Source organism: Rutidosis leptorrhynchoides, chromosome 4 (assembly GCF_046630445.1).
Source record: "Rutidosis leptorrhynchoides isolate AG116_Rl617_1_P2 chromosome 4, CSIRO_AGI_Rlap_v1, whole genome shotgun sequence".
Classification (NCBI taxonomy): Eukaryota; Viridiplantae; Streptophyta; class Magnoliopsida; order Asterales; family Asteraceae; genus Rutidosis; species Rutidosis leptorrhynchoides.
The window spans coordinates 158,325,126-158,345,537 of record NC_092336.1 but is presented as its reverse complement, the minus strand read 5'-3'; the positions used below and the strand labels follow the sequence as shown (position 1 = coordinate 158,345,537).

Genomic DNA, 20,412 nt, shown 5'->3' with positions numbered 1-20,412 from the left:
CTTCACAAAGTGACGTGTGCAAGAACGAATGCTAGTCTTGACCTAAACAAGTAGGTTGTATCAATAACGGTAACACGGTTGGTCAAAGTTGTTCAATTAGTCTTATGGCTCGTTACGACTCGATTATATAGCATGTGAATCAAATTGTCAAAGAATCAAGTATACAAGAAGATTAGAAAGATTTAAACAAAGCGTTGGTTAAGTTGAGTAAAAGTCAACTTTGGTCAAGTCAAAGTCAACGAAAAAGTCAACACGTTCGGGTCGGGTCTCGAACTATTTTTCTGAGCTAATTAATCATATATAAGCATGTTAGAACAAGTTAATGGTAATCGGAGATGCGTAGCATAGTTAGAATTAAATGTAAGTTGCAAATTTGGACAACCATTTTTCAAAGCTTTAAGACGCGCCGCGGATGGAATACCCGCGCCGCGGGTTAAAACTTGTTTTGGGGGTTGAGGCTTTTGATGGTTCCAGACCATCTGGGTCATTGTTAAGCCGCGCCGTGGCTTGGAGGCCCGCGTCGCGGTTGGTACCTGATCAGAAATCTGGGCAGTTTTTCAAGTGTCAAAACGAGCCAAACTTCAAACCAACAAAACTAATGAACCGTAAACATTTAAAATGCATGTCATATATCGTTGGAAAGGTAATTTAACGAGGAACACAACTAAACACATTTCATCAATCAAATTCATCATTTATAACAATCAAAACCAAGTTGAAAGTTCATTAAATGTTCACCATAAATGCTTTCAAGTTCATAAATGCACTTTGATGATTCGGGAATTAAATGCACACATATAATACGCCGTTTCGTAGGTAATTACGCATACAAAACAACTAAACATTTACAAACAACATTGCAAAGCATTCAATGCATCAAAAATCCATTTTACTTCTATCAAACCCTAACTCAAAATCATAAATTTAGCAATTATGTTTATGGAGTCTTTCTAAGTCAACCTACACATCAAATTGAAACTAGTGATGCTAGTAACACATTTAATACATGCACTTTTAACATCTAACAACATTTAAGCAACCAAACTCAAGATTAAACACACCCATTTATCAATTTCATGCTAGTTACCCAAAATAACGAGATCGAGCATATAAATCACATATTCATGTTAGACTTGAGCCATAGACACTAATTAACACTTTTATAAGTCAAAAACCTCAAGAACAAAGAATCTAGTATTTTTAGAAAGTTACCCAAATTAGATGAAGTTGGTATGGAATTGAAGAGGAAGATGCAAGGATTCCAAATATGTAATTTGTTTTAGTTGATGCTTGCTAGATCTTGAATAGATGATGAATCTTTGATTTAGTGTTTCGAGAGAAAAAGTAGAAGTATTAAGATGAGGAGGTGATGAAGTGAATGAGTGGTGGTGGATGGTGGGTTGACTAGTTGACCTAGTCAACTAGTTTGCCCACTTGGCAACCTTAGTCCCTCGAGTTTCAAAACGGGTGCGTGAATTAACCTAACGAATTACCTTAAATACGTAGAGTAAACGGGAGATGTTAGAATTAAATAACGGACTTAAAATAATTAAACGGAAAGTAAACGGAAAAAGACGAGATGTTACAGTATATATTTGTTATAGGTTCGTGAATCGATCCGTGCCCAAGTCTGATTGAGGACGAATTGAAAATCTGTGAAAGTGAGTTATAGTCCCATTTTTACTATCTAATATTTTTGGGATGAGAATACATGCAGCTTTGTAAATATTTTACAAAATAGACACAAGTACTTGAAATTATATTCTATGGTTGGATTACTACACCGAATATCGCCCCTTTAGCTTGGTAACCTAAGAATTAGTGAACCAGTCCACTAATTGACGTGAATCCTAAAGATAGATCTATTGGGCCTAACAAACCCCATCCAGGTTATGGATGCTTTGGTACTTCGAGGTTTATATTTATACAGAAGGAATGATTCCGTTTTTGGGATATTCTATATGCATCTTGTTAATGTCGGTTACCAGGTGTTCACCATATGAATGATTTTTATACAGATTGCTATATGCCTGTATGCCAATTATGAAAAATGAAATCTTGTGGTCTATTATTACAATTTGATATATTCACCAACATTTTTGTTGACGTTTTAAGCATGTTTATTCTCAGGTGATTATTAAAAGCTTCCGTTGTTGCATGCTAATTAAGGACAAGATTTTGAGTCAGCACGCTTGTATGATATTGTTTAAAAACTGCATTCGGAAACATATTTTGTTGTAACATATTATTAATCACCTTGTAATGGTCGTGTGTAAACTTTGTATTTTAGATTATCATTGATTGATAATCTATGTCAGTTAAACCTTTATCATAAATAAAGGTTATGAATTGTTTTAAAAACGAATGCTGTCTTTGAAAAACGTTTCATATAGAGGTCAAAACCTCGCAATGAAACCAATTAATATGAAACGTTTATAATCGATATGAACGGGGCATTTCACTATTTGCCCAAATATAAGTTTTTTATGAAACAACGATAAATGGCGATAAATAAATAAGTAAAACAAATTCTAAACATTAAAAAAAAATATTGCACGTGTAAATACTACTGTAAAACTAATTCTTCGTAATTATTACGAGTAAGCAATAGTTCAACTAGTCTTCGTTACCTTTAAAATCACAGCTCCATGAGCGGAAGCCTTTGAGAAGTTGGCGCAAGTTCGAGTCCCGTAGGAAATAAGTATTTTACCTTTGATTTCGGGCCGTAATAAATCTACCTGCAGATATGATTCCCTTGGGGCCGCATCAACCTGCTTGTAGATCTGGTCACCATATACATCTGGTACTAGACACTCGAAGTAAGCCTTTGCGATAGATTCGTATCTGCCACTCAAGGGGTATTTGTTGGACGTATATCACATGTATCGACTTTTACAGAATGGTTTTGTGGGTTGTCAAAGAAATACAAAATGTGTCCTTGTCGGTCTACGCGTTTTAAGAAAACTAATAAATATTCGCAAATTACAATATTATTAAGCATTTTAACGATAACTCTAAGTGAGCCTTTGAATTTTCATTTAAATATAAATTGTAATTTATATTATTATTATATTTATGAAATATATAGTGCTTGTTACTTAAACATAGAAATTAATGAACCTAGTATGATTTTAGAGATGTATAATGCAAAAATGAATAGTAGGTCACGCTTTAAGACATCAAATAATTGAATTTCTTATAAAATTTTAAATAATAATCAGATTTATTGAACACTTAAAAATTTACTGGTTAGATTATTGTATCACCAAACAACATAAAAATTCAAACATCATTAGTATAAAACTTTTTGATACATAATTATAAGATTTTAATAAAATTAACACGAATGATTAATTTTTTTACAAAAAATTCAAACAGCTCAAATTCAAAAATAAATTATCACTTATTATCATTAATAATTTTATTTTCAACTTTTGACTTTAAAGTGCATAAATTGTTTTTAAAATAAATAAATATCGTTATCAAAAAGTCAACGTCATAATCAATAAATTGTTTATGTTTATTATCTAACATTTATCTTAAGGACTTTTTTAATGATTGTAATTAAAAAATAAATGTCTCCTCCTCAAAAAATAATCAGAATCAACCAACAAATGTATTACTCCTGCGTTCTAAATCTATTGTTATGTTTTAACTCTAGAGATTATTTCTTCCCATTTTAATTTTAAATTTTTTTTATGTGTTACATAATACTTGATGAACATTATACTTTTAAAAAATATATTCAAAAATCAATTCATTTCATAAATACAAACAAAAATATTTAAATCAAAGTTAGAAGAAAAAACCCAAGTTAAAAATAGGGTACTATTTTTGCATGAACTTGTTTCTTAAAAACAGTTTTTATTATAAATATAAACTAGTTTATAACCCGCGCATTCGCGGGTATTTTATCATACAAATTCTTAAAATATATTCTTAATAAGTTATTTATGTTAATGATATAAGTAATAGTAGTGCAGTATATGTGAACAATAAATCGACAAATATCAAACGGACGTTAAAAATGAGTTGATATAAATCAAGTTTTTGGATTTGAAAAAATATACAAATTTACCTAACATATATGTGACCACCATAGATGTACTTGCGGTGACCTTCAAATCAAGGCTCTTACCATTTTGCTTTAACCATCTAACCTCTTCTCACTCTAAGGAAATTCTAGTTCACCATCCAAGGCACCCTGTATCATTGATGTTGTACCACATTACTCATTAACTGTTATTTTTAAATACATTAAACCAATAGAAAAATAAATATATTTATAAGCATAAAAAGAATGAAAATTATTGATCGAATGGTAGTCCTGAGAAGACCCAACATCATGAAGAGCACTGAATAACTTCCAGCTTTCTACTCAACAGAGAAAACTTCTCAGTTGCCACCAGTATATAGAAAAATCAGTATATCATAATTCATAGCACATAAAGAAACAAATGTAGAATATAGACAATTACATCTGCCATATAACCAAACCTCAAAAAATGTAAACAAAATGTGTTCGAATGAATAATCATTCGTAATAGAAAAATAACATAAATATGGAGTGATACAAATCGATATTTTTCTAAAAAGTCTTTTACAAAAACCAAAACACTAACTATAACAAGGTATGCCCGAGAAAACTTTTTCAGTGAACGTCACGCAATTGCATGAATATGATTAGCAACAAACTTGAAAAAGATCTAGATGTGTTTCTTGAGCTGCTTATATGTGAACGTGGGTACTAAATATGATTAGCAACAAACTTCACAAACCAAGAAGAGCATGTAACAAAGTAAAGTCTGGAAAAAAAAATCATACTCAGTAACATGTTAATATAGCATACACAATCTTAATCTCAGTAATTACTAAAAAGGAAACATATTAGGCATGATACTGTCATACTGATACTTATAGTTATAAATGAACCGAAACCATTGAGTGTATATAAAACGTCCATTAACATCCTTCGCAGTTGCAGTGGCAATATATAAAAAAGCTTGATCTTTGCCGCTGCTATCCATTGATGCCTGTTTCTACCGTCCAAAACTATTCAACCGAACCAAAGCATGTCAAGTCATGCCTCCAATTCAGCCACTACTCTCCAATACACAATTCGTCACATACCAAAACATGTTATTAATGAGCCTAATATATGACTGAGCCCGTAGCATTAAATGATATAACCCTTTTTTTCCTTTGCTAGTAATACTTTTCTCATAATTTTCACAGGCAAAGATCTTGTTAATATAATTATGATGTACGATTCTTCGCCAAAATAATTCTAATTTTTAAATCTATTTAAGGGTAACAACTTTAAAGCCTTAAGTAAAGAACGGGTAATTGATACTTTTTAACTAAATTTGTCCCATACAGCCCGACCCGGCCATTTTGTTACCACTAAAAACTAAAGATTAAACCAGTTCTTCATGAAGAAATGTTTTGTCAAAAAGATATTATATGGGAATTCTTGCATCTTTCTACTTCTGTAACATACTTACATATTTTTGAGCATATGATATGTGACCCTGTAACAGAACATGTCATAAACCCATCTAGTGAAGATTGTATGTCAACACTGTCATCCACAACTCAACTAACAATCAAAATTTAACATGTAAACAACTCAACTAAACAGCTCTAATATGATTAATCATTGTATGCATCAACATAATCAAATGAAATAGTCCAAAAATCAAATATGAATAAACTTGCTGTGAATCCTTAATTACATGTTGAAACTTACCAGAAATTTTATCAAGTTGACACACAACGAAAGTCAACTCTAGGACTTGGCCTTACTACGCCCGACACGTGCAACAAAAGCACTCTTGAGAGGAGCCACTGACCGCCCGGAGCCACTGATCGCCCGGAAACACTATAAATAATATTAAAATTCTATGTTCTATTAATTAATAGTAGTAATCAATTACAAATACATAGGGGACCGTGACAAAAAAGTCTAAGATCATATATCAACTACGATAAAGTAATATAGAGGAATTGAAGGGAAATATACATACAGATTTACAAAAGTGTATTCAATCACCGATCATCACAGCCACCAGCGACGTCACCTGCAACATCGACAACATCAAAACGAACAGTCACCAATATAAAAAAAAATTAATCGACAATCGTCAACAAAGCAACGAATAAAACCCTAACCTTTCATCGATTGACTGAACAGATGAATGCGAATGTGAAAACAGCAAATAAAACCCTAATTGTGTCGATTAAAACTACAAACGCCTAATACAGTTGATTAAAACCGTGGCGAACGGCCACAACAATTATAACCGCGCGAAACCATCGATTGTTTGCCGTCGATTGTTGAAGGCGATTGTAAAAGGAGGTCTGATGATGATTAACAAAGTAGATGGGGAAGGAGGGTGAGTGAGATTGGCGTAGACGTGGTTACGGTTATATAAGACGGTTATTCAATTCAATTAAAGAGATACTCCGTATTTAATTTAATAAAATTTATTAAGGGCATAAGGGCAATCGTGTAATTAGGAAGCCCAACTGCCACTTGAAAACTTAAATTGACGCTATCTATAATTTAGAGGGTTTGGATCAAAGTTAGATTTGTCGTCTAGAGGTTGGCCTTTTGCCAGGTGTGCTTTTTTCAAAAAAGTTGACCTCATAATTTTTCTCTTATTAGAGATTAATAAAGAGATATAAATATAAACTAATGAAATGACCGGTGGAAATACGGGTTTGTTTAAAAGAAACACTTTAATGATATGTTTTAGGTATTAAGTGAATGTAAATGTTAAAGTCATTTAGTTTATTGCCCCGTAGAACCACGGATTCAGAAACTTCTTGTTGATTTTACAAACATAAAATTCTTTCAAAGTTGAATATTTATATATATACTTTTAATAATAATAATAATAATTAATAATAATAAATGCCTTTTAAATTTTTTTAATTAAATTAATATATAATTATGAGATCATCATAAAGAGTAATTTAGTTTGAGGATGATGTCATCATTTTAGAGGTTTATTAGAGTACTAGTGAAATGACCCGTAAAATCACGGCTTTGTTTAAAAGAAACAATTTAATGACATGTTTTAGGTATTAAATGAATGTAAATGCTAAAGTTATTTATTTTAATGACCCGTTTGACTAAGAAAGTTGTCGTTATTTTTAAAAATATATAGAGACATGTATTTTCGCAAACATATGTAACGTAGTTAATTTCGTAAAAAGAATCCATATTTGAATATTAATAATATAATAATTATAATTATAATTATTATATTAAAAGTAAATAATAATAATAATAAAGTTTGCTCAAGTTGAGTATTTATATTTTTAATAATAATTATAATTATTAGTAATAATAAATGCCTTGTAATGTTTTTTAGAAAATTAAAATTACAATTTATGAGATTAATATTTTCTTTTATAAAAGATTTCACATTGTTTTTTAATTAAACTAATATATAATTATGATAACATCATTATGAAAATTAAATATTAATTAGATTAATGATGACATAATCATTTTAGAGCTCTGTATGACTATACATAGATAGACAGATACATATAGATATAAATTTTCTTATCTTAAACTTAAATTTTTTAGTCTTATATTCTTATGCTGAGTAAATGGAAAGGTAAGAAAAATATATAAAAATCTTGCGTCTCTTTATCGATTTCATCTAAAACTTACAACAGACAGCAAACGTTTTACCGATCATCTTCAACGTCGAATCCACGCATCCGTACACTATAATATCATCAAATAGATCAAATCCTTTCACTGTATTATCAAAATTAGGGCTCAATCGACATCACTGAAATCTAATTGCAGCAATAAATCATGATCACTACGGTAACATCAATCTCAAATTAATTCATACATATCTAATTACCTATTATTGTTAGTCAACTAATAACCTAATTCGATTACCATTAAATTAAACAAACATGCAGCAAAGAAGTCCTACAAGCGGTGGGGGTTTACAAAGCCCTAGATCTCCTCCTTCACAAATTCCGTTTTTGTCAGTTTCTGTTACTGATCCTGCTAAAATGGGGAACGGTGTTCAAGCCTATATCTCTTATAAAGTCATAACTAAGGTAATTTCATTATATCAGTATGTATGGATAGTTTGTTACAATTTTGTTATGTGTTGATATTTTGATTGATAGAGATATAGTTTGATTGAGGATGTGTTTTACATTGTATAAGTAATTGTTGGTTGAGCTATGTGCAATGAAATGTATTGAACTTATTGCGTATTGTTATTGTATGTAGCTTAATACCGAATCGACTTATTTCTGTAACGAATCTTAGATTTCGTCTATTGATGACGTAGTGCCAATCATGAAAAATCACTGGTTATCAGATGAAGTGGTCATATAAAGTTAGGGTTAGGTCACAGTTAAGACTCTGTGTGGAAGTATGCTACATACAATGACATTGTGATATTTATTGCTGATAAGGAGGTATAGATATCGAAGCACTTACATTTGGTGAACTAATAATAGTTAATGAATTAATCGAAATTCAATACTAGTTATGATTTAGGAATTGTCAACTGCATCAATATTCAATGGATGATAATTAAAAGTTAAATGCTAAGAGGAACATATAATTCATATACTCCAATGGAGAGCCTAAAATAATTTTGCCTAACTACTACGGAGTTTTATACTACAGTGATGATGTTTTAAAACTTTAGTGGTACTGTTATTTGTCTAACGTTTTTTGTTTTGCAGACGAACTTCCCTGAATATCAGGGACCAGAAAAGATTGTGATTCGACGGTATACAGATTTTGTCTGGTTACGCGATCGTCTCTTTGAGAAGTACAAGGGTATCTTCATTCCTCCTCTTCCAGAGAAGAGCACTGTAGGTGAGATTTACTCTGTTCCGTTATTCTGGCTGTGGCACACTTTTGATATTATTGGCGTTAAAAATTAAAAAAGGAGTTGATATTGTCAGTTACTAAAGTTCTTTAATTTACGAGCAAGCATGTAATAGTTGTCAGCTGTTTGATTCTCTACTGGTATAATTCATTAATTCATCTACATTGCATTTATTTAGCTTCTATAGTGTCTCCATTTTGAAGTTATACCAGTTGATCTGTAGTATCATGGTTTTTTACGATCATCATTCAGTTTACTGGAACCATAGTTAATATTTAGGGATAAGCGTTTTCTTATTAGTTCATGACGAGGAAGTTCTTAAATTTAGGATTCATACTAAAAAGGTCTTCTTGAAAGCGAAAATAAAGTTTATAACTAAAGTTATATTTAGTTAAAATGCTTCTTATTTTTGTGGTTAATGTGGTCGTCATAGCTACTTGAATGTTAGAGCATTGGTGTTTCTAATGAGGTTATTGCCTTATTGGCCATGAAATATACTCCCTCCACCTCATGATAATTGCAACATTCGACTTGGCACATAGGTTAAGGAAATTGTTTGACTATTATATAAATATATAAAATCCCATGTCAATTTTTACTGATGTTAATGGGCAAATAGGTAATTGTGACATGAATACTTTACAATTTTCATATACATGGAATATCTATAAATTAATCAATAACAAAGATGAAATATTTAAAAATTGTCCCACTGTGTACTACTGTTAGTGCTCTGGTTAATGATAAGCAAGCATAAGTTTTGTCAAGATGACTGACTATGGCCTCACTGATGCAGAGAAGTTCAGATTCAGTGCTGAGTTTATTGAGATGAGGCGTCAAGCATTGCATACATTTGTCAATAGGATTGCATTACATCATGAACTTCAGCAAAGTGAGGACCTTCGAACCTTTTTACAGGCTGATGAACAGGTAAAATGCTCTTGTGGTGACTGCTTAGTCTAAAAAGTTCATTAGTGCTCCATAAATAATATCACCGTGATGTTATTTACTTACTTGATCAAGATAAGAAGATGCAAATATAGCTTTACTTTCTCCTATTTATGTTTATGTTTTCATTAATTTAGAGTCACACTGTAGTATTGGTATCACCTTTCCTCTTATCTACATGCACCTCTTTGATATTTCCAGTAGTTTTTACGCTACATTTTGGCTGTTTACAGACAATGGAAAGAGCAAGGTCACAAGATACTGGAATCTTTAAGAAGAAACCGTCTGATTTGATGCAGATATTCAGGGTAAGATCGAACTAAAAACTATTGATAATATCGAACTAAAATCTACTGGAAGTTCATTATTAAATGAAAATAAATAGAGAGGTTCAGTTGTCAACCATGTGGTTAGGAAAACTTCAGGCTACTAAACTTTAATATGGATGACCAAATATTTATAGCTGTTGAAAAATATCATTGCTGGGATATTTCAAATTATTTGGCTCAAGGTGTAATTTCTTCTGGGATTAGTTACTTAATTAGGAAGGTTAACTACAAGTGTGATTTAATTAGGAAGGTTAACTACAAGTGTGATTTCCCTTTCTTTTTGCTGATTTTTATTACATGTTGCAATTTATTTATTTGTGTGTGTACCAGATTACATATTTAATTTTTCCAGTTTCATGATTATTTGTGTTTATTAAGAAAAATTATGTTGGCACCAACATTACATAAATCTGTTATATGTTAATATATCTCATGTTATAACGAGACAGGATGTTCAGTCTAAAGTGAGTGATGTAGTTCTTGGGAAAGAAAAGCCAGTGGAAGAAACAAATCCAGAATACGAGAAGCTAAAACGATATATATTTGAACTTGAAGATCACTTAGCTGAAGCTCAGAAGCATGCGTATCGTCTAGTTAAGAGGCACAGAGGTATTTAAAGCTTCTAAAAACCTTTATACTGGTTCTTTATCCTTTTAGTGTTTGCTCCAGCTGTTAAAAAAAGACATTTTAGATGAATATCAAACACAATTGGCAAATCTAAAGAGCATGCGGCTTTCATCTGACACGAATCTTGATTTTGTATTGTTATCTAGGTGGTTGTGGGTTAGCAAATATATTTTGCTTTTTGCAGAACTGAAATGCAGATTTCATACTGCTGATTATAACAATTAGTCAATTATAAAGGCATCAAATGGGGTTGGTCAAAACATGTTTGGTTTAAAGTTGGTAATTTTTGGTGTGGATAAAAACAGACGGGGTTGTGCTGGCCTGAAACCTTATTATTATTCTTGCCTAAGTTATTAATTGTTCACACATAACTTATTAGTACTTAATTACTTATACATCTTCAAAATAGTCAAACATCTTAAATACAAATGTTTGGGTGCTTTTATGCGTTAAAGATACACTGTAGGTGACTTTTGTTTCATTGACCTGTTTTATTTTACGATAATTTGTTTAATTACCTATTATCTATTCGAGATAAAGCATAACTCAAATCGACCGGCTCATTAGTAAATGGGTTGTTCTGTCTCTATTCAACATAGCCCAATACAGCTGAGCTGCTATAACGCACTCTGTATAATGATTGTTACAGAGTTGGGGCAATCTCTAGCAGATTTTGGCAAGGCAATCAAGCTTCTTGGTGCTTGTGAAGGAGACGCTCTCGGAACTGCATTTTCCGAGCTTGGGGCAAAGTCAGAAATGCTATCAGTCAAGCTTCAAAGAGAAGTCAGTATTTATTATTTCTCCATTATGAATGAAAAACAAATGTTTGAACTCGTGAAGATCAGTGCGTAGTTGATATTTATTGATCTTTGCAAGTATATGCCGTATTTCACAATTTTCTTTATGTGCTCTGTCAAACAGGCTCAGCATATTCTAATGAACTTTGAAGAACCTTTGAAGGATTATGTTCGTGCTGTTCAATCCATCAAGGCAAGTGTTGAAGTTCAAAAGCTTGCCATTGATTAAATATATTTAGTCACACTTGTGTTTCTACTTGTTGGAGTTTTTATAGTATCTCACGTTTGATTTGTAAACAGGGTACTATAGCAGAGAGGGCCAATGCTTTCAGGCAACAGTGTGAACTGGCAGAGGCGATAAAGCTAAAGGAGATCGATCTGTAAGATCTTTATTACGAATCCCTTTTATGCTATATATTACATGATCTTGATCACATTACTTAAGAGGGGGCAACCTGGGCAACGTGTTACAACGTATAGTTTATTGCTACTGACTGAAATGGGTTTGGTTAGGGCGTTAGGCTCACCAGAAACATGGTCATCCCAAAATAATACGTGTTCGTAAAAAAAGGTCAGTGTCATTTGTAATTACGAAACCTGGGTTATTTCTGTATTAATCTTCATAGTTGGATTAAAATTATCTATGAGGTTTTATGCATTCTTGACTTTTGACCCCTTTATCCCATTTGACCAATTCAAATGGGAGAGGGGTGTTATTGTTGTGATTTTAGCTAATTTATGAGTATTTATTTGTACTAACAAAGGTCCATATTTGTTTTACATTTCTGTTTCAGCAACAAGTTGAGGCTAATTCGATCGGAGAAGATGTTAGATGCAGAGCATGAACTAGGGGAGGTTAGTACCATATATTTATTGCACTACAGCATGCTATCTAATAAAACTGTGTTTGATCATACAAATAAGACTGATTATTATGATATTATCAGAATTTGATTATATGCTCCAAGTTATCTTGTATTGTAATGGTATGCAGCTAAAAGCGGATGGTGAGGAAGCAACAAGAAGATTTGAGACAATAGTGCGGCTAATGAATGAAGAAATCGTGCGTTTCCAAGATCAAAAAACACAAGATATGGGGCTGGCTTTTCATGAATTTGCAAAGGGCCAAGCACGTTTAGCCAATGGTATAGCTGATGCCTGGCGAAGTCTTCTTCCAAAACTTGATTCTCTCTCTGTCTCATAACACTGCTTTAAACGCTATCATGTTTAATATCTCAAAATGGTATTGCTCATCTTTTTTTCACTCATCGGTTCTGTTTTGTTTGTTTTCACATCTTAACGTCCATCCTATTTAAGATCTTCTGTTGTGTAACAAAGAAATGGAACATTTCATAGATTTCTTTATATTTTTTAGAATTTCTCCGTTTCAGTTTTGCCATGTATCTTCTGAATATATTCCAGCATCTACATTTGAGCAAATTTGTGATATAAACTTTCTTTCATTCTGCTGTTAGGTTTGTTGGGGGGTGTTTGGACATGCGTTTTGAAAGTGATCATGTAATTTTGAATCAGTAGAAGAATCAGTCATCAATCAATGCAATTAATTAGTTACAGTGTAATAAAACAGTTTAAAGAATACGGTGGATGGTAGTTGTACTTGTTTTTGTTTTCTGAGTTGTAATGAACTGGTAATCAAACTATTCGCAGTGGCGGAACTTGAAGATTTGTAATGGGAGGGTCACGATCCACGAAATTATAAATGTCTTTCTTTACCGATAGTAAACCCTTAAAATCACACAGACGGGTGCGATTTTATTACAAGTATAAAAATGAATATTTTAGCCCATTGAGTTGAATAAATTAAATATGATTTTATTACAAGTATAAAAATGAATATTTTAGCCCATTGAGTTGAATAAATTAAATATGAGTTCGTATAAACGATATATGATCGGAACGGTTACAATTCACAAATTCCGCCATTCACTATTTTGGTCATATTTTCTTCATACGGACTCCGATTTAGTTGATTTAAAAGCCCAAACGTCTGTAACTCGGAGGACTACAAATTTAAGTACTTACCCAAATCTTCAGGGTGGCCACCACCCTCCTTTGTCCCTTAATAATTCCGCCCTTGACTGTTTGCCATGCTTAGAGTTAGATTCATGAGGATTCTCTACTTTTTTATTCAAATTTATGGGATGAAATAGTATCTTAATCATATTTGATCATTCAACCATTTAAAACCTAAACTGGCGAATAACATACCATTAATAAGGTGAAAACTTCTTTTAATAGAATTTGAAATGCTAAATGAGTTGGCGTGTTAGTATCTACGTATCTGTAGCCATCACATTATGTTTTTAATTCGTACCTAATACATATCTAGGTTAATTCTGTTGAAATGCTTGTACGAGTCTCATATTCGAGCTGAGGAGAAACCCCACAACAATATGTATTTGATGTACGATTGTACTAATTAATCAATAGATGGAAATTAACAGTGTAGATCAAACTTAAAACAGCTTGAGACAACAGACAGAAATCATACTTCATACTAATTAACAAAACAGAGTTAAAAGCCTTGAAAAGGGGAGCTGATTATACTAACTCTTAATGTTGAAAATTGTGTGTCTAATGCAATTTTTGACAAGAAAAAATATTGAAGTTTTATACTCCTATAAAATAAAAGCAAATATAACAAATGGTTAACTAAAGGGACCGAAATGACACGTAGCTGATAGTTATAGGACTATTTATGCAACTTTTCATAAACAATTTATCTACAGCCTTTGTTGTGGTGGAACAAAGCAACACCCCAAACACCATATCTTATTAAAAATAACTGAATTTTAACAACCACTTTCCTCATTACTCAAAATTCACAAGCCATGGCTACTGTATCTAGCAGACAGTTATTTTTGCAACTAAAAGGTGTCGTTAGCCCGAAACTGCCGTTATCTTACAATCTTGTTAGTCCTCAGTTTCAGTTATCCGAAAGCAATAAAAATCGCAGTCCTAAACTCGTTTTAGCTGGTGATTTTTCTGGTAATTTTGTAACTCGTGCGTCGAACAACAACAGCATTACTCCAGCTGATAATGAGGAGGGAGTTTCTTTGGGAACTATGAAACTTCCTATGAATACTGATCTTAATAGATTCGAATCGCTGTTGTTTCAGGTATGGACTGAATATTTTCGAAAAGTTAATTCTGTATTAGATTTTGTAGACACCTTTATATGTAGATATAACAATAGTTTTGTTGGTATGTTTGAAGTTAATTGTAAAATAAAGATACATTCAATATTTATTCATAGCATTATCTTCATTTGAATTTGTTTCGATTTTCTTTTAAATGATGTAATATAACTCGGAACAAATTAAACTTATGAATCATACTTACTTCACATGAGAAAGCTTCTGTGGTTTATAAAATTGTTCAAATTTTTATATATTGGTCGCAAATTAGGGTTTTGCTAACGTTTGCCAACGTTAAGCAGCATTTAATAAACTCTAACTTTTCTAAAATATTAATATTTTCATTTAATACATATTAATTTCATCTCATAGTTAACTCTTATTTGTATGTATTAACTACAAATTCTGATATGTAAGAAAATTTCGAGTTCAATAAATGCAACTTAACCTATGCCACTCGCATAGGTTAGCAAAACCCCACAAATTAAAAAGTTAGACTTTTTAATAACTGTTATTACCTCTTTCAATATAACTGGTTATATTGTTTTGACAGTGGGCAAACAGTATGAGCCAAGGTGCCCAGCTACCACTTCCAATGCCTCTTAAGGTTAGTTTTCTTTTTTTTTTTTTTTTTCTTTTTTTTTTTCAATAAAAAAAGTAGCAACTTTATATAAAATTAGCTTGTTTGACTTCAGTAGTCATAATATATGTAGATCCCAAAGCCGACTATTTTTAGCAAAAGTTCATAATATGAAAATGTGTATATGAAACAGGTTGACAAAATTCAAGGTGGTGTACGGCTTGGGTTCATTACAATTGGCGATGGAGTTACTGAGGTCCCGGTTTACATTGATTGTTTGGTTTTTCCAGCAGACGCTTCAAGTTCAACGCCATTTTTTCGAGCTGTAAGAGACGGGCCAATGAAAGATCGGTCACCACCAGGGGAGCCTAGAATCATGAAAAGCCTTCTTGCAGCACTTAAAAAGTCAGTTGAATTAGCTTCACTTTGAAAAAAATGTAAATTATAATCCTTTATGTTGATCTTGATTTATAAAAGTTACATTAATGAAGGTTATATCCGGTTTGTAATGGAAAATGGATGTGGTTATGAGTTTGATAATTGGTTAAGATGAAAATGTGTAACTAACTAATTATGTATATGATTCTTGAAATACTATACTACTGTTTGGTTTAATACAACTCTTACTAACCAACCATTTGTAATATCTTGAGTAATGTTTCATCTCTAAGGGATTAAAATAGCAACAATTTCAAGTAGCAATACCGATATAACTTGTACCCCACGCAGTAAAAGTTGTATGTGAAGTTTTAACCAGAATAACCAAATATAGGTTAACCAAACAAAGTGTCACTAATATAACATCATTCACATGAAAAAGAACACCTTGTTTACTTGTATGCATATGCATATGCATATGCATGAACAATAAAAGGAAGGACTAATTAACTACATCAAGAATGTGCACAAGTGAAGAAACTAGGTTAACCTTTTTAGCTTTACATTAACAAAAACATGTTTTCTAAAAATGTGTTTCACCTTTTGATACTTCTTTCACTTTCTTCTTCGCTCTTTTACAAGTATGAAATTTGTGACAAAGTTCCTCACCATTCATCTTCAAGATTAGCACGATGATAACACATTACAGTACCCACAAATATGAAAAAGGACATGAATTCAATCAACATAGCTCCAGTGCTGATTAGATGTGCATGCTTTAAGATGATGGGGATGGCTATACTTCCTACTGCAGACGCACCTGTTAGGAACTTGGCAGCATCTATCCATCTGCCATGTAAAACCAATAACTGAGTACTTAAGCATAAGATGTGTGGGTCGGATAACGGGTCAAAATGGTCTAATAATTTGAGACTTTGAGTTAGGATGCCTTTAAACCCGTTTGACCCGTTCACCTCTCAGCTACTAAGCTTTTTGAATTAACCCAGTCTGAAATGAAGCACAACCCAAAAGCACATTCATAACTAAAAAGGGTCAAAGTTGCCATCAAAAACAGCTACCGACTTTTGGATGCATTATGCTTAGCTTTTTGCTCTAAAAAATCTATCTTTCTGCTTCGCAGGTATAGACGGTATAGGCAAAAGGGTCAAAAGTGAAAGATATAATCGTTTCGTTATTCACACATCTACCATTTGTTCAAAATGGTCAATATTGCCAGCTTAAGTGTTTTCTTATCAATAAGAATGGTTATTCAACAATCAAATGTTAATCTACAGCACTAAATGGAATGCTAACACAATAAACAGTTCATGTAATATTTTAGAAAGATATCAATTCATGGAATATTTTAGAAAAACAGATTTCAATTCACGTGATATATTATTATAGAAAGTTTGAGAACACATATTACAAATACTTACCCGCCACCATCGCGACTGAGTAAATATTCAGTGGAACCTCCACCAAAAAACATGCATGGCATTGGGACCAAAACATACATGAGTGCTGCAAAAACATTATTTAGTTCCACATCAACCTCTTAAAAATATGCAAATATCAATATATAAAAGTGCTAGATCTTGATACCGTCAACCACCTGATAACATCGGCCACCAGTTGCTGTATATTACACAAGCCTGCAACCACAATAAGATGGCAAAAAGACTGAGAACACTGGTAATTTCTTACGTTATCTTTCTTTTTCACCTACTATTAGGTTTATAATTATAATTATATATAAATAAATACTACTATTATATCATCAGTAGTTCAGTGGATATGTGTGTCAAAAATATGATTTACAGAATTCATTATGATGACTGGAAGACAGTAAAAAGCCATTTAACGTACCAAGAGTTGTAAAAGAAGGCTGGATGAAAACATAAGGGCAAGTCCAGCAAGCCTGGAAAAAAATAATGTGTTATGTGTTAGTAATCTTACTGGAGCTATAAATACTAGAAAACAAAATTATGTATTTAAGCTGGCTTACACTGCATGGGTGAGTCATGATCCAAGAGAGCAGTGAAATACATGCACCAAAAAAGGAGAAAAATCAAATATTAGAGATAGTAAAGATGGCTACAATGAACGTATAAGTACCTATATAAGAACAAAATAAATACCCCTGCCAGTGTGAAAAGTACATGTTCATTATATGTGTAGTACATATACGTTGTAGTTATAGTGTAAAAATATATTATTACCGCTAACCACATTATTGCTCATTTTTATTTCCAGTTTTCTGTACATTTTACACCATCCCAAAACTAGAGTTCACTTCTCGTAGATATTACTATTACTATTACTATAATAGTAAAAATCAGAGGAAAAAGTAAAAAAAAATCCTTTAATTTTGGTTGTGTGTGTATATTGGATTATTACCGAGATTGAATAAAGTATATTGGCACACCAATTTTGAGGTTTTTTTTATTCAACTATTTATCTCAATAGTTCATTGGGAAATATGCGTTCAACAAGTGATATTCTTTAGTTCTCTTTGAAGCAAATCAGTTATAATCCCAAACACCTCCATTGTAGGTATTGAAGAGAAGATACAAACAACTCACCGAAAGAAAAGTGTCCAACAAATCAACATTCCCTTTTCTTGTCAATTAGAAATCACGATTGAAAATCCATATAAAATAGTAACAGAATTTCAATAAACAGAATAATTTAAGCCAACAATTGTTTCTCTACTTAATTTGAAATCATTTTCAATTACTTGCCTCGAGGCCCAAAGTTATTGGTTTTACAACTCCCATGAATCTGCTACTTAATTAAGAAAATGATCTTCTCTAATGTCCAAAAATCTGAATTACGCTCAGAATCTAAATCTTTGTTGGTGATTTTAGTGTGATTCAATGAATCATTTTAGTGTATTGGATTTGCTAGGTTGAAAGTGAAGCAATCTCTAATGCTCTAGAACGGATTTGGAGTGTGGAGTGTACGTCCACCAAAGAGCTAAAGAGATAGCTTGAGTTGAGTATTAGTTTGTTGTTGGAAAACAAACTAAGGGGATGTCCAGGCATAAGGTGCGCCACACCTATTATTTGTTGCGGCGCACCATAGGGAAGAATGATGCGCCGCAATAAAAGGCTATTGCGCCGAACGGCCGCACCATATAACTTAAAATCTCAAAATCGACATCAGTAGCCAATGGACGATTTTGGGTGTTTCGTGAAAGTGATGAGGGGCGCCGCACCAATTCTATGGTGCGTCGCACCATGCTGCTGATACTGCAAAAAGGTTGCAACTTTTACCTAAGCGTTTTGCAACGGTTTACTAATGGTTGTCTTGTATTTGGACGTTTTGGGACATGTTTAACGCTTTATTAGGATACTAATGCACCCTTTCAAACATGTCCATTGCCAAGGCTTGTGTCCTTTGGTCATAACTAATTTTAAAAGGTTGCAACACCTCATTGCACCTTTTGACCCATTATAAATATAACCATTCATTCATTGTAGAAAAGTTCCAGAAATTTGACATTTCTAAGCATACTTTCAACACTCAAACATCCAAAATATACTTTCTATAATTGCAAGGAACACTTATCTTTTGCTCGAGACGATTGTTCATAGTAGTCTTATCCTAATCGTGATTTCGTGATACCCGTGACCAAGTGGGTCGAAATACTCGATTAAGAAAGTGACACCACGATTCTAGTATCAATCCGGTTACTGATTCTCAACCCACAAAACATATTTTATAACAATCTTTAATCGGAAATCAGATACAGATTAAAACATTAAGGCCACCGAATCATCTAATCACTCTTACACAAACAAATCATAGTAGCACATCAATTGCCATGCAACAAACTGTATTAATAATTTAAATAGTTGTTTGAATTTAAAACAATAACCAGTGAGTTATATAGAAGTGCTAGCTAAAACACAATTTAGTCACAATTTCTAATTTTCTGTGTACGCTAAAAATCATAGTGATATCTAATGCATAAGAAGTACCAATAATATGCATTTTGTTAGCTTTGGCCTTTGAGATCAAACTATTTATTGATACTTACACATGCACCTAATAAAAAATTTACATTTTACTGTATATTAATCATATTAACAAGCTAAAATTGATGATCAATTATATATTAGCCCTAAAAGTCAACCGTAACGGTTGACCAAATACGGAGTAGCTTCCAATTGAACAACAAAAATTCAAGGTTTAACAGACAGTAATTTGACTCTATAATTAATAATTAAGAGTATTTTAGAAATAAAATAGAAGTGGCTAACCTTCAACTGTCATCGCCATTTCTGTAAAAGTGTCCGGCGAACGATGATCGATGAATCAACAGTACGGTGTGATTGTTAGGGTTTGTGTGTGATGAAATTGATACTCCGGCTGTAATTGACACGATGAAGGTGACGGAGTACCGAAATAAAAGTGCGATTGAGGGGAGAAAACTAGTTAGGTTTTGCAGCAATGATGAGATAATAGGACTCGCGGTTGATTTGCTTGTATTTTTATTTTTTCAGTTAGCATTTATTGCTTAATCAAATAAAATTAATTAAATTAATTAATCGCTTGTTTTTCAAAAAAAAAAAATTAAATTAATTAATACTCTTTCCGTCTAATTTAATAGTTCTTTTTCACGGTTAAAACTTAAAAGTCTTTATTTTTTAACTTTAACTTTAAATAACTATTTTTATGTTAAATAATATTTAATAAAAGTTA

General features: G+C 32.2%; 3 protein-coding genes and 1 long non-coding RNA gene across 6 annotated transcripts; 2 read left to right on the top strand and 2 right to left on the bottom strand.

Moving 5' to 3' along the window:
- Window positions 1-2,525: 2,525 nt before the first annotated feature.
- Window positions 2,526-6,431, bottom strand: LOC139840315 (uncharacterized). Of its 2 annotated transcripts, XR_011757340.1 has the most exons (4): window positions 6,172-6,431; window positions 6,027-6,080; window positions 4,079-5,881; window positions 2,526-2,844 (listed from the first exon to the last, which is right to left on the bottom strand). It is a non-coding gene; the product is annotated as an uncharacterized lncRNA (long non-coding RNA). The 2 variants fall into 2 exon arrangements; XR_011757339.1 differs by lacking the exon at window positions 2,526-2,844 and having other exon boundaries at window positions 3,988-5,881.
- Window positions 6,432-7,673: 1,242 nt separating this feature from the next.
- On the top strand, window positions 7,674-13,357 carry LOC139840314 (sorting nexin 1). Of its 2 annotated transcripts, XM_071830583.1 has the most exons (12): window positions 7,674-7,849; window positions 7,951-8,094; window positions 8,737-8,872; window positions 9,682-9,815; window positions 10,067-10,141; window positions 10,612-10,771; window positions 11,439-11,572; window positions 11,711-11,779; window positions 11,887-11,966; window positions 12,381-12,441; window positions 12,581-12,829; window positions 13,062-13,357. In XM_071830583.1, exons 1-11 carry the CDS (start codon window positions 7,838-7,840, stop codon window positions 12,788-12,790), a joined length of 1,215 nt encoding a protein of 404 aa, XP_071686684.1. In that variant the 5' UTR covers window positions 7,674-7,837; the 3' UTR covers window positions 12,791-12,829; window positions 13,062-13,357. The 2 variants fall into 2 exon arrangements, with proteins under 2 accessions (XP_071686684.1, XP_071686683.1); XM_071830582.1 differs by lacking the exon at window positions 13,062-13,357 and having other exon boundaries at window positions 12,581-13,030.
- Window positions 13,358-14,355: 998 nt separating this feature from the next.
- On the top strand, window positions 14,356-15,819 carry LOC139843793 (uncharacterized). Its single transcript, XM_071833943.1, has 3 exons — window positions 14,356-14,726; window positions 15,298-15,351; window positions 15,518-15,819. The coding sequence occupies exons 1-3, from the start codon at window positions 14,439-14,441 to the stop codon at window positions 15,752-15,754; spliced, it is 579 nt and encodes a 192-aa protein (XP_071690044.1). The 5' UTR covers window positions 14,356-14,438; the 3' UTR covers window positions 15,755-15,819.
- A 273-nt stretch (window positions 15,820-16,092) lies between these two features.
- Window positions 16,093-20,188, bottom strand: LOC139840313 (vacuolar protein sorting-associated protein 55 homolog). The gene is made up of 5 exons (XM_071830581.1): window positions 17,711-20,188; window positions 17,572-17,623; window positions 17,318-17,357; window positions 17,142-17,226; window positions 16,093-16,551 (listed from the first exon to the last, which is right to left on the bottom strand). Exons 2-5 carry the CDS (start codon window positions 17,602-17,604, stop codon window positions 16,368-16,370), a joined length of 342 nt encoding a protein of 113 aa, XP_071686682.1. The 5' UTR covers window positions 17,605-17,623; window positions 17,711-20,188; the 3' UTR covers window positions 16,093-16,367.
- Window positions 20,189-20,412: the final 224 nt, after the last annotated feature.

Excerpts from the sequence above, each read along its gene's own strand:
- LOC139840314 (XM_071830583.1), top strand. Across the intron at positions 10,772-11,438 it reads TCTAGTTAAGAGGCACAGAG|AGTTGGGGCAATCTCTAGCA; the intron begins GTATTTAAAGCT and ends TGATTGTTACAG. Across the intron at positions 11,967-12,380 it reads AAGCTAAAGGAGATCGATCT|CAACAAGTTGAGGCTAATTC; the intron begins GTAAGATCTTTA and ends TTTCTGTTTCAG.
- LOC139843793 (XM_071833943.1), top strand. The coding sequence starts at position 14,439 with ATGGCTACTGTATCTAGCAGACAGTTATTTTTGCAACTAAAAGGTGTC. Across the intron at positions 14,727-15,297 it reads TCGAATCGCTGTTGTTTCAG|TGGGCAAACAGTATGAGCCA; the intron begins GTATGGACTGAA and ends TTGTTTTGACAG. Across the intron at positions 15,352-15,517 it reads CACTTCCAATGCCTCTTAAG|GTTGACAAAATTCAAGGTGG; the intron begins GTTAGTTTTCTT and ends TATATGAAACAG.
- LOC139840313 (XM_071830581.1), bottom strand. The coding sequence starts at position 17,604 with ATGTTTTCATCCAGCCTTCTTTTACAACTCTTG. Across the intron at positions 17,358-17,571 it reads GCCTTCTTTTACAACTCTTG|GCTTGTGTAATATACAGCAA; the intron begins GTACGTTAAATG and ends TTGTGGTTGCAG. Across the intron at positions 17,227-17,317 it reads CTGGTGGCCGATGTTATCAG|CACTCATGTATGTTTTGGTC; the intron begins GTGGTTGACGGT and ends ATGTTTTTGCAG.